The following is a 13,498-nucleotide window of genomic DNA, read 5'->3' as shown; positions in this document are numbered from 1 at the left end:
TGCTGCAGTCTTTGTCTGTTTACCATTTTGAAGCAGAAAATCTGTTGAATTTCACCTAATTTAAACTACATTTTCTTTAACCAAATCTTTAAAGAAACTGCAGGTGGTTCTATCCAAGCAATCCCTCTTGCTGCTTTCGGCAAATTTCTTTATAAATAATTAGATGTAAATAAAACATTGGCTTGCATTTTCGTTAATTTTGCTGTAGATTCACAGAATAATCACAAACACTTATATAGCACATAATATGTCCCAGGCACTGATTTACATAATTTACATTCGTTTACTCATTCAATCCCAAGACTTGAAAAGATCTTGAAAATCTTAGAATACAATCCCAGTGACTGCTTAAATCCCCTCCATGATAATGTCACAAGAATATACTTCACTGAGTAGAAGAGCTCCCACACTGGAGTCAGAAAACCTAGATGTACCACTTTTCATCAGGTGATTATGTAATATTTGCATGGCACTTTCTGGTGTAATTTCCTTTAAGTCTCACAGTGGCCTTATATATAGTTACAGCTCTGAAATCTTCATCTCCATCCTAATCTCTTTTCTAAAGAAGGGATGCTGAGGCAGAGTCCTGAAACCCCCATAGATACCGAAGGACAACTAAACTGTCTTTACCACATCTCTGCTCTTCCTGCACCAATCCCTAGTTCCATTAATGAGAAATGCCAGTCTTCCTAGCCTTCATCTCCCTTACCTACCTCACATCTAATCCATTATGAAGATCTTACTGTGTCTGTGTAAAATCTCTCAAATTATCCTCCCTATCCCAACTATTAGCTCAGTTCAATGTTAAGGCTTCTTCCGCCATGTTTCCATAGCACCCTGTACATAGCATTTTCATTAGAGCAATCTGTCTAGCTCTGTGTTTTCCGTGTTATAGGAGCATAACCTATGTCCTCAGTTATAAAAATCACCCACTTTTGGCCGGGTGCGGTGGCTCATGTCTGTAATCCCAGCACTTTGGGAGGTGGAGGAGGGAGGATCAGCTGAAGTCACGAGTTCAAGACCAGCCTAGCCAACATGGCGAAACCCCATCTCTACTAAAAATATGAAAATTAGCCAGGCATGATGGAAGGTGCCTATAATCCCAGCTACTCAGGAGGCTGAGGCAGGAGAAACCCTTGAATCTGGGAGGTGGAGGTTGCAGTGAACCAAGATCACACCATTGCATTCCAGGCTGGGTGATGAGAGCGAGACTGTCTCAAAAAGAAAAAAAATTACCCACTTTCTTTCTCTTCCTTCCCCACCACCTCACCTCTTCATTCCTTCCCTCTCTAAACACCCTACTCACTCCAGCAATACATACTTCTCTAATTATGCTCTAAAGAAATTCCAGAGGCTAATCTTGAAACAAACCAGCCAGAGGGCCCCTGTGGAATCCTCCGCTTAGGGGGAGTCACAAACAATTAGTCCACCATCATTGGGACAAAGTCAATATAATGCCAACCTGACCTCCGGACCAATGATTACCTAAGATAGCCATCAGAACAAGACACAGAGACCCTGCACCCTGTACCACTCCCACATATCTCCGTATCAAGTTGCCCTTTAAAAACCCTATAGTCAATTTTAAAATTTAAAATGGTACTTTAGAATGCTTTTTGGTTTGCTGGCTCTCCGATTAAACCCTGCTTTTCCTCCCACCAACCCTCACCTCTTGTGTTTGGCTTTTAAGCAGTGAGTATAGCCAAATCCGGGTTCGGTTATACCATGAGATCTCTGAGGTCAGCAAGGGTTTTCATCTTTTATTTTCAGCACAAAGCAACAGTCAAAACTTACTAAATGAATGAACAATTCAACAATTGATCTTACTAAACAAAACTTTTTATTTTTACATCCCTAAGCAGGAAGCATAATGTTTTCCTCAGATCATGAATTAAAATGGTTAAGAAATAATTATATGGATACACACATATATATACTTGTGCTCTAAATTATTACGTAATAGAAATTGAGGGGTCCTGAAAGATCACTTACTCTAACTCCCTCATTTTATAGAGAAGAAAAGTCAAGCCAGGAGAGACGAAGTAATTTGCCCAAGTTCCCAAGGAGAAGACATATTCAATGTTTTTGTCTAGACATAGAAATATGTAAATATTTACAGGATTATTCAAAAAAAACAAAAACTCGGCACAATGCAACTATTTATCAATTGGTGAGTAAATATAGTATAACCATACAATGCAATACTGCTCTGGAATAAACAGGAATGAACTACTGACACATGCAACAACGTGACTAAACCTCAAAAACATAATGCTAAGGGAAACACACCAAACTCAAAAGACTAAACAAATATTGTATGACTTTATTTATTTAGAAAATTTCTAGAAAATGCAAAATTATATAGTTAAAATAATATCCTATATTATTTTAATATAATATCCTATGATATTTTAATATATTTTAATATAATATCCTACAATATTAAAAACAGGATCTATAGTTGCCTGAGACTATTAATAAATACAAGGGAACTTCTTGAGAAGTGTTTTAAAACTGGATTTTGATGATAGTTGCACAGCTGTATCAATGTACTAAATATTTGCATTGGGTGAACTTTATGGTCTATAAGTTTATACCCCAATAAAACTGCTAAAATACTTGTTTTGGTTCTTTATAATGCATAGCATAATGTTTGTGTTCAATAGATTTTTTTTATTTGAAGAACCATAATTGATGGAAAATCATACTAAATTTTCACTTTAAATTATAATGTCTACAGCAGTGTTTTTCAAAATACAGTCAAACACATATCAGAATAATATTGAGAGCTAGGTAAAACTGTACTCCCACTTCTACCTCCGTTCTTAGCCCCCATCCAAACCACTCCCCATACTGCTGATTCACCTTAACCAACTCTATTTTTTTCCACAGTATTTATCACCCTCTAATATATTATGCAATTCATATATTTAAGATGTGATTGCCCTTTTTCCAGCAGTGACTCCCAAGGCTCCAAGACAGTAAGTACTGACATATTCCTATGATCCAGAACAGTTCCTGGCACATACTGTAGGTACTCAAGCATTTGCTGAATGAGTGAAATTTAGGTTCCTGGGCCTCATAGGAGAGGCCAAATAGACCGTTGGAGTAGTAGGGCCCTGGGATCTACATCTTCACCAGTTCCTCCAAATAATAATGCTAACACTTAAATCCACTGGCCTACAGAGTCTAGCTCTTCACACTTGGCCATAGCAACTCAAGTGGTGGCAAAAATTATCTAATGACAGGAACTATCCAGAAACGTGTAAATAGCTAAATGCAGAACTTACAGACTTAACATAATGGTAGATGAAGTGAAAAACAAATTCCTCAGATTATAAGTATGACTTACCATGTTTTGCCTCAACCACAGACACTGACACAAATCTGACACAATATTCTTAGCCAGACTTTTAAATTGTATCCCCAGGGACTCTTACATAGCCACAAGTCAAACTGACATCTAAAAAGGATTGTTCTAACTGTAATTCTGTCTGCAAACTCAAAGTAACTGACACATTCTTATTATCTATGGTACCAACAATGTTGTATTCAGCATGCTAAATATGCACTGGAGTATTCTAGGAAATTTACACTCTACATCTAAAAAACCATCATAGGGAGAAAGGACATCGAATCTTGGATTCAAGTGGCCATCCTTAGTACTGAATGAGGAAGTTCTTTTACATGAACTCATGCACAGAGATATAAAGACACAAAAAATAGGCTGGGCATGGTGGTTCATGCCCATAATCCCAGCACTTTGGAGGCTGAGGTGAGATCACTTGAGCTCAGGAGTTTGAAACCGGCCTGGGCAACACAGCAAAATCTCATCTCTACTAAAAATTTTAAAAATTAAATAGGCATAGTGGCATGAGTTTGTAGTTCCAACTACTCAGGAGGCTGAGGCAGGAGGATTGCTTTAGGCTGGGAGATAAAAAAGAAGATCAAAATACTTGAAGAGACCCAAAAAATATACACATAATTTGTATTTATAGCATACCTTTCAGACATGTTTTTCGTTTTTCTTGTTTATCTTTTCAGGATTTTTTTTTTTTTTTTTAGAAACGAAGTCTCACTCTGTCACCCAGGCTGAAGTGCAGTGGCACAATCTTAGCTCACTGCAATCTCCACCTCCCAGGTTAAAGCAATTCTCCTGCCTCAGCCTCCTGAGCATCTGGGATTACAGGCACACACCACCATGCCTGGCTAATTTTTTAGTAGAGATGGGATTTCACCATACTGGCCAGGCTGGTCTCGAATTCCTGACCTTGTGATTCTCCCACCTCGGCCTTCCAAAGTGCTGGGATTACAGGTGTGAGTCACCATACCCAGCCTTCAGGATTCTTACAGTATAGTCAGTAACTCTACTCTTTGCTCTAAAGTCATAAGGGTTTACCAAACTGCTATGTCTATAGATTTTCCATGACATAAGAGCCATCCAAGAAACATTTTGGTAGAAAAAGAAATCTAAAAAAAAAAAATGAGGTGATTTTTTTCCTGTCTGCAAGAAGCTTACCTTTATTCCATTATATTTATCCATCAAATCTTAGATTTTGCTCATTTTAGCACTCCCTATATATAAATATTTTCATTTCATTATGATAACCAAGATGAAGGAAATGGAATATTGTACAAATGAACTATTTGAGAAAGAAGCAGAACAGACATGCTTTAACTTCAGGGAGTTGAAATGTGGGGAACTTGCCTTTTCAGGCACTGTCAAAATTCAAATTTATTTATTTTGTGCCAATCACTTGAATCACTTACAGTATTTCATGAACAGTCATTGATCATCCCCCAGTTTAAGAATGGCATCTTTCTGGGAGGCTGAGGCAGGTGGATCACAAGGTCAAGAGATCAAGACCATCCTGGTCAACATGGTGAAACTCCGTTTCTACTAAAAATACAAAAAATTAGCTGGGCATGGTGGCGCGTGCCTGTAATCCCAGCTACTCAGGAGGCTGAGGCATGAGAATTGCCTGAACCCAGGAGACAGAGGTTGCGGTGAGCCGAGATCACGCCATTGCACTCCAGCCCGGGTAACAAGAGCAAAACTTCATCTCAAAAAAAAAAAAAAAAAAAAGAATGGCATCTTTCAACATTCTGAGAGCTAAATTTAAGATGAAATACAGCTTAGATGCCTCCAATGCTAACTAAATATTTTAGGAGTTCATGAATTCGCTTATTTGCCCTATATTTTCTGATCACCAAGCTAGATGCCTGGGGCACAAGATGATTATAAACAAGCAAGAAATAGAAGCATGAAAAATAATTGTCATGCTGTTTAATATGTACAATAATGGAGCCTTGTATGAAGCTTATCAGTGGTAAAAAGGGAGAGTTAAAAAAAAAGAAAAAGAAAAAACAACATTCAAGAAGGTGACCACCCAAAAAATTCCACTTGACTCTAAGTCCAGAATACCATCATCTCTCTTAAGTTACTACGATGGCCTTCTTTAACTATATTCCTTACTTGTAATCTTGCTGGAGTCATTACCTCTCCCCCAATGCATTCTCCAGACAATACCCATTATTGTATTTCTACAACATTTATCTAATCCAGTCACCCCATATTTTAAAATATTCAGTGGCTTACCACCAACTTAATAGGACAAAAGCCAAACTTTCTCATGTTATGCAATCCTGAAGGCTGGATGCTGACTTACCTCCATCAAATATACATTTCCCTTTTCTACAAATCCAATTTATCTCCAAAGTCCAGATGATGACCTCCCCAGCACTGCAGCCCACACTGACCTTTTCCTTCTCTGAATTCCTACAGCATTTATTGGCTTTATGACTTATTCTGTGCAAAATCCTATTTTGCCATACATTGCCCTTCCCTATTTCTGGAATGCATTTGTCTTCCCATATAAATTGTAAGCTCTTCAATCTCAAAACCATTCCTTGTACTTCTGTTGGAAAGACCATAAACTCCACAAATACTTGTTGAATACACAATAGCTACTATAAAAATTATTCGTTAATGGATTTATCAGGGAACCACAGCTCGAAAATGGTAACTAAAGGTAATCATCCTTCTTGTGAGTAAACATTAAGAAAGTATATTTATTATATTCTTAATTCTTTAACATGATAAAATGTTCCCTGACAGCCAGGTTAGCAGTTTTGTAGCTGGGGACCTCAGTTTTAAAAATATTTTTTATCATCCACTTTATTTTTCTTCCTTCCCTTCCTTCCTACCCCTGTGTTTCTTCCCTCTCTAGATACTGTCCCAAGAAATTTCAGAGGCTAATATTGAAACAAACATGGAGCCCCTGGGGAATCTTCCTGCTTAGTGGTAGTCAGGAACAATTAGTCCGCCATCATAGGGCTGAAGTGAAAACAATGCCAACCTAACCTCCAGACAGGGGATCACCCAAGATAGCCATCAGAACAAGGCACACAGTTCCTGCACCCTGCACCACTCCTGCATGTCTCCCATAACGAGCTTCCCTTTAAAATCCCTTAAATTTTCAAATTTAAATGGTCCTTTAGAATGCTAGTTTGCCATCTTCTCAGGTTGCTAGTTCTCTGATTAAACCTGCTTTTCCTCCCAGCAAACCCTGCCTCTAATGTCTGGCTTTTGAGAGGCAAGCCGCCAAATCTGGGTCCAATTACACTTTCATAACATTTTCAGGCAAAATCCTTATGCCTATACTATTTTTTAATAAAGAGTCCCACTACTTTGTATCTCTAAGAAAATCATTTAGCTCCCCCATTCATTCAACAAATATTTATTGAACAAATACTGTGTCAAACACTACGGAAAGAGCCCTGAATAAAACAGATAAAGTGCCAATTCTCAAAGAGCTTAGAGTCTAGTGGGTCAGTACATAGTATGTCTAACGGTGATAAGAGTGATGAAAAAAACTAAAGCAAAAAAGGAATTAGAGGGTCAGGGTTGAGGGCACAATTATGTTGCTCTTTTATATATGGTGGTCAGGTAAGATCTCACTGCCATGAGATGATATTTCAGGTAATACTTGAGCAAAAGCTTGACGAAAGAGCGGGAGCCATGCAGATACCTGGAGTAAGAGGGTTACAGAATGAGAGGGAACCACAACTGCAAATGTCCTATAATGTGAATTTGGTTTTGAAAACATGTAATTCTGCTATAGAAGATGAATAGGTATATAGTTTACAAGACTTAGGTAACACTTTTAAGATGTGTTACCATAGAAAAGTAGTCAGTAAATAAGTAGCTTGTGAGTCAGGCAGAATTCATAAGATGCATTGGGTATAAAGGTAAATTCAGTCAGCCCTCTATATCCCCACGTTCCACATCTTTGGATTCAACCAACCAAGGATCAAAAATACTCAAAAAATTAAAAATAACACAATAACAAAAACAAAAAAAGACAAATTTCTACTTTTTAGTTTTTATTTTTTTGAGACATTGTCTCACTGTCACACAGGCTGGAGTGCAGTGGTGTGATCAAGACTCACTGCAACCTCCACCTCCCAGGTTCAAGCAATTCTCCTGCCTCAGCCTCCTGAGTAGCTGGGATAACAGGAGAGCACCACCACGCCTGGCTAAGTTTTGTATTTTTAGTAGAGATGGGGTTTCACCATGTTGGTCAGGCTGGTCTTCAACTCCTGACCTTGTGATCTGCCCACCTCAGCCTCTCAAAGTAAAGGGATTACAAGCATGAGCCACTGTGCCTGGCCCAAATTTTTAAAATACAGTATAATGTCAGAGCAGTGGCTCATGTCTGTATTCCTCACACTATGGGAGGATGAGGCAAGAGGATCACTTGAGCTCAGTAGTTCAAGACCAGCCTAAGCAACACAGAAACCCCATCTCTACAGAAAAATACAAGGTGGGCATAATGGCATGCACCTGTAGTCCCAGCTACTCTGCAGGCTGAAGCTGGAGCACCACTTAAGCCAAGTAGGATGAGGCTACAGTGAGGCAAGATTACAGCAAGTTTCCAGCAAAAGAAAATGTAGTATAACAATTATTTACATAGAATTTATATTGTATTATGTATTATAAGTAACCTAGAAATGATTTAAAGTATGTGTGGGGATGTGAGTATATATGCAAATATTATGCCATTTTATGTAAGAGATTTGGGCATCCACAGATTTTGGTACCCACAGGGGGCAAGGAGGTGGGGCTGGAACCAATTAGGGATATCTTGGGACATTTGTAGTTAATAAGTCTAGTATCTATCCCTAAATAGAGACAGAATGGAAGAACCAAGAGAAAGCTACCTTGATGAGGCACTAAATATGTAAAAAGCACCTAATATTCATGAAGTTGTAAATATAATAAGGCATCTGATGCATTTAACATTCATAATACATAATATGAGATATATGAGGCACTCTATATGCATGAGGTCTTAATTTGGTTATCCCACATCTTCTCTCCCCAGGTAATAAATAAAACCCAAAGCAGCTCAGCAGGCTAATTGGCAAGCTACAGCTGAGGCCAGGCATACTTGCTCCTGGGTCTCTCTGATAGAGCCCTAGGCAGCTTCCATCTGATTGGGCCTCTCACTCACCTCAATTCTGATGCTCTCTGCTGATAATCGGCCCTGCTGAAAAGATGGATTTCACATTTCTGACAACCAGAGCCAGAAAGCATTTATTTACTAAAAGTTGAATTTATTTTACATCTTACTGAAACTAAAAGGAAAGAAGGGGGATAAATTGCCATCGCTTACCACTTACATATTTATTCCATTCACCACTTGTACCTCATGTGTATAACATTGACACAAAACTCTTTGCTAGTGAGTGAAAGCACTAATACAGAAACAAAGCAGAGAGAATGCTACACAAAAAAATTCTTCCTGGTTTTAGTGAAAATCCCTAGTCCCAAGGCTATAAAGCTATTTTCCACTGTTCACATTTTTTTTTTTTACTTATGGTTGAAAGTTATTAATGCTCAGCTTCTACTTTAGGTGATGAGAAGAGTTGACTGTCCAAGATCTTTTAAATACCAGAAGGGGAGAGTCTTTTTTTCCCCTTAAACTTTTATTTTATGTTCCAGGGTACAAGTGCAGGATGTGCTGGTTTGTTACAAGGTAAACGTGCCATGGTGGTTTACTGCACAGATCAACCCATCACCTAGGTATTAAGCCCAGCATCCATTAGCTATTCTTCCTGATGCTCTCCCTCAACCCCCAATGGGCTCCAGTGTGTGTTATTCCCCTCCATGTGTCCATTTGTTCACATCGTTCACCTTTCACTTACGAGTGAGAATATACAGTGTTTGGTTTTCTGTTCCTGCATTACTTTGCTGAAGATAACAGCTTTCAGCTTAATGATAGTCTGGATAAAGAAAATGTGGTACATATACACCACAGAATACTATCCAGACATAAAAAGAAAGAAAAGGGTCTTTAACTGCTGCTACTTTCTTGCTAATTCCAGCAATGTGCTGATAGTGTCAAGAACTATCACTAGGTCCAGAAATAGAGAAAGGCTGGTTTAGGCTGAGGTTCTAGTGACTATCTTATTTTTAACCAAAACAAAAGAGAGACATGTACTGCCAGGATGTGTAGTTCTGATAGTGCATCAGAAATCAGGACAAAAAATCTAAAGCAGAAAATGACCAATTATACCAAAGGAGAAAACCATCTTCTGCTGAGGTTTTACAAAGGTTCCTGGAGACAGGTGACTTTTATACAATTATACTCATGGAAGCCAAACTAGAAGATTAATTTAATCCAAGAGAATAAATATTGATTGAACATCCACTCACTGAAAACCTCCATGCTTGACACATGTAAGACACAAAAGTAAATAAGCTAAGAGTTTGCCCTCACAGACTCTGCGTTTAAAAGAATACAGACATGTTCCTTTAAAAATGCAAGATAAAATAAGTACCACAAAAGAGAATCATAAGTGCTCTAGGAACCAAAAAGAACTACTGTCAAAAGGAAATGAGGTAAAGGCCAGACACTATATAATAAGCAAAGAAAAACAGAAAATTCATAAGGAATACTAACAGCAGAAACCTGCAGTTTTCAAAAGAGCTAAAAGATTAGAGAAGGATACAGAAAAATAGAACTTGTTTCCTGGTCGAAAGCAACAAAAATAATGAATGGAGAAATGGAGCAGTAAGGAAACAAAATTCTCAAAGTAAGTTCTTTACCTAATTGCCTCGTCTTTTAAAAAGGCAATATTTGGGGGGAAAAATTCTAGGCTGAAAAATGCTTTAGATGAAATTTTAGCATGCCAAAGATTAAAGGGTGTTCACAATAAAATGTTATCAACAACAGTAGAGGCCAAGTTCCCATGATTCTGCAGATACTTACTGAGGCAAAATCACAATGTGACCAGAAAGAACTTGAAAGTGCATGGGAGGAACGCTTGGCGAAGCACCAAAAACTGAATCAAAACCAGTGCCCAGAATGTCTATCGAAGGCATGTCTTCATGAGAAGTGTTTAGTGTTGCCGCCTCTTAAATTCTTCTCCAACCTTTTCAAGAAAAAGTATTTTGATAGACATTTGCCTTTTAGAAATGGGATTTGAGGATTGGTAATGAATGCACTTAACAATATATATAATGTTTTTTAAAAAGGAGAACTGTAGAAATACATGAAAACCACAGCTTATCTAAAACTTCATTTGAACCATTGATTCACTATGATTCCTTATCAAACTAGTTACAAGTTGCAAACATGCAGAGAAGTAGACTAAATACACAGCATACATGCATTCTTCCTACTCCTACCAGGCAGGAAAATTAAATATATTGACAAAACAAAAATGAAATCAAACAAAACTGTGGGCTATCAAAACTGCGTATTTGGACATTCTGGGTGATTGTCAAAAGATAATCTGGCTCTAAGATAAAAGGGTGATTGTGTCCCTTTGGAGATTTTATACAATTAGAAAGTGACACCAAAAAATTTATTTTATATTACACAAAAGGATATCTTGTAAACATATAGCAGAACAGTAAAAATCTTTCTGAGCCACCACAACAACTTGGGTAGAGCAGGAGTTGGTCAATATCTTTCTAGAAAGAAAGGCAAGGAGAAAGCCATAATAGCAGTTTAAAAGTTTGTTAGGTTTAGAAACATTTTTCTAAGATGTCCTCTAACGTGTTCTAAAATATTTCTACAATAAATAGTATACTAGTCTTGGTGGCTCATGCCTATAATTCCAACTACTCAGGAAGCTAAGATGGGAGGATTGCTTGAGGCCAGGAGTATGAGACCAGCCTAGGCAACACAGCAAGATTCCTGTCTTGTACATACCTATATTCATCTATAAATAATTTTTAGATAATAAAATAAGAGGAGCCCCTTTCTCCTCTACTTAGAATTTAATTTTACCCAGTAACATACATTATATCAAACTTGTCCCACCCGCAGCCTGTAGGCCACATGCGGCCCAGGATGACTTTGAATGTGGCCCAACACAAACTCATAAACTTTCTTAAAACATTATCAGGTTTTTTGGCAATTTTTTTTCTGTAGCTTATCAACTATTATTAGTGTTAGTGTATTTTATGTGTGGCCCAGGACAATTCTTCTTCCAGTTGACCCACAGAAGCCAAAAGACTGAATACTCTTGCATTGTATTTACTGAAAAAAAAAACCTATATATAACTAAAAACTGTAAAATACATCATAACACATTGCAAGAGAAGAAATTACTACCATCATATGATTGTTGTGCTGCTTCATGAAGCAGTATTTGGCATCCGCTTGTGAGAAGTGGCACTACATGAACTCATGATTCAAGAATGTGTGTCATCCTCACTTAAAAGTCAAGAGCCCCAGTAATAAACCTTTCCCACTTTGAGACAAAAATACACGTCGAAAACCTTTAAACACCCCTTGACAGAAAAAACCTAAAAGTCATTCATTTACCCATTCAATCATTTATCAAACAATGAATACCTAGGTGCTCTATGCAAAATAGTAGACTAGGCAATGAGAATACCAAGATATATAATACACAGTACATGCCCTTATGAAACTCACAGTCTACAGTTTGGAAGACAAAGCATGTTCACTCTCTAAAAATGCCAAAACCTAATCAGCATACTAAGTTTTTAATCAGAAAAAATTTAATCATTTCTGATGATACATATGTATATACATGTAAGTGTGAGATATATACACATACATATTTAAATATACACACATGCTTTTTTAACTCTTCAATTTTACATAACTTATATAGTTTTATATGGAAAAAGCATAGGCCTGGAAGTCAAGACTTATCTTCTAGTGAATCTCAGCAGTTTATTAGCTACGTGACCTAGGGCATGTTACTTAACTTTCATTAGCCTGTTTCCCAGTGCATGAAATGAAAGTAATAATACCTGTTTTACCTACCTTACAGGCTTTTTATGAAGATAAAATGACAATAGATGTAATAGTGACTATTAAACTGCAGAACTCTATGCAAATATATGTTATTACAATCCAAAACATGAGAACTCATTATTTTAACTTTTAAACTATTAAAATAGCTAGAATACTTTCACGTAAGTTTTTAAGTAAAACAATTTCAGCTTAGTAGCAGTCTTATTTTATTTTTTTTTTTTATTTTTTTTTTTTAGTGAATGAGAGGTTCTCATATTGCCCAGCTTGGCATTGAACTCATAGCCTCGCCTCTTCAAGCACCAGGACATCTGGCCGGAGCCACTGTGGCTCCCACTTCTTTTAAAACTATGTTGAAGACAATGAAAATTAAGTTAATGTTGAAATTAATGTTGAGTTAATATGAATTAAAACTGATTAATGTTAAAGAACTGGTACCTGTCAAAACTTTCTCAAAGGACCAAATGCATCTTAATCACCTGGATTGATTAATCTCATAGACTGGTAATTCTGAATTTTAGTGGGTTTAGGAATCCACATATTTATCAAGCACCCAGGAGATTCTTTTTATTTTTATTCATTCATTTTATAGACAGAGTCTAACTATGTTGCCCAGGCTAGAGTGCAGTGGCTATCCACAGGCACAATCACAGTACTCTACTATCTCCAAGTGTACTACGGCCTCCCAGACTCAAGTGATGGTCCTGACTCAGCCTCCCAAGTAGCTAAGGTAAGGGAGATGAGTCACCATGTCTAGGTCTAGGAGATTCTTAGACACACTAAAATGTAAGAGCCACTGACATATGGTGAAAGACTACCTCTTCCAAATGATCTTCATAACAAATAAGATGAGAAAATAATGCTGACTTGATTAGAAATAAAAATAATGTGGAATAATTACTGTATTTTCCAGGTCCTTTAAAAATATTTTTTAATAAAAAAGGATAACGCATTTGGGGTATTCATTTCACTACTGTAAATAGTGCTTAAGATAATCTGAGTTGTTATTCTTTTCATAACTAAAAAGTACATCCACAAGCCATTGAGAAATATACAGTAATAATTGGGGACATTAAATATAAAAATCCTTTACCTTGAGATAACACTGTTTAACATAAATGCCATCTACTTTCAATGTAAATACTACCATCATGTTTCATTATATACATAGCAATGTAAAAATACATAATCAATCA

At 37.1% G+C, this 13,498-nt stretch overlaps 1 protein-coding gene across 20 annotated transcripts in view; it reads right to left on the bottom strand.

Moving 5' to 3' along the window:
- The window catches only part of KIF21A (kinesin family member 21A), a 153,968-nt gene that overhangs the window by 101,659 nt on the left and 38,811 nt on the right, over positions 1 to 13,498 (bottom strand). For 14 of the 20 annotated variants that reach the window (XM_012465602.2, XM_012465604.2, XM_012465605.2 and 11 more), the window contains exon 1: positions 10,278 to 10,405. The exons of the other annotated variants lie outside the window; for them this stretch is intronic. In XM_012465602.2, the coding sequence (XP_012321025.1) occupies positions 10,278 to 10,390 (113 nt within the window). In that variant the 5' untranslated portion in view covers positions 10,391 to 10,405. Of the gene's footprint in view, positions 1 to 10,277; positions 10,406 to 13,498 lie in introns of those variants that run through there. 20 annotated transcript variants of the gene reach the window in all.

The sequence above is a fragment of the Aotus nancymaae genome, unplaced genomic scaffold (assembly GCF_030222135.1).
Source record: "Aotus nancymaae isolate 86718 unplaced genomic scaffold, 86718_ANA_hifiasm-v0.15.2.pri h1tg000092l, whole genome shotgun sequence".
NCBI lineage: Eukaryota > Metazoa > Chordata > Mammalia > Primates > Aotidae > Aotus > Aotus nancymaae.
The sequence above is the reverse complement of the archived record's forward strand: the minus strand, read 5'-3'. Positions and strand labels throughout refer to the sequence as shown.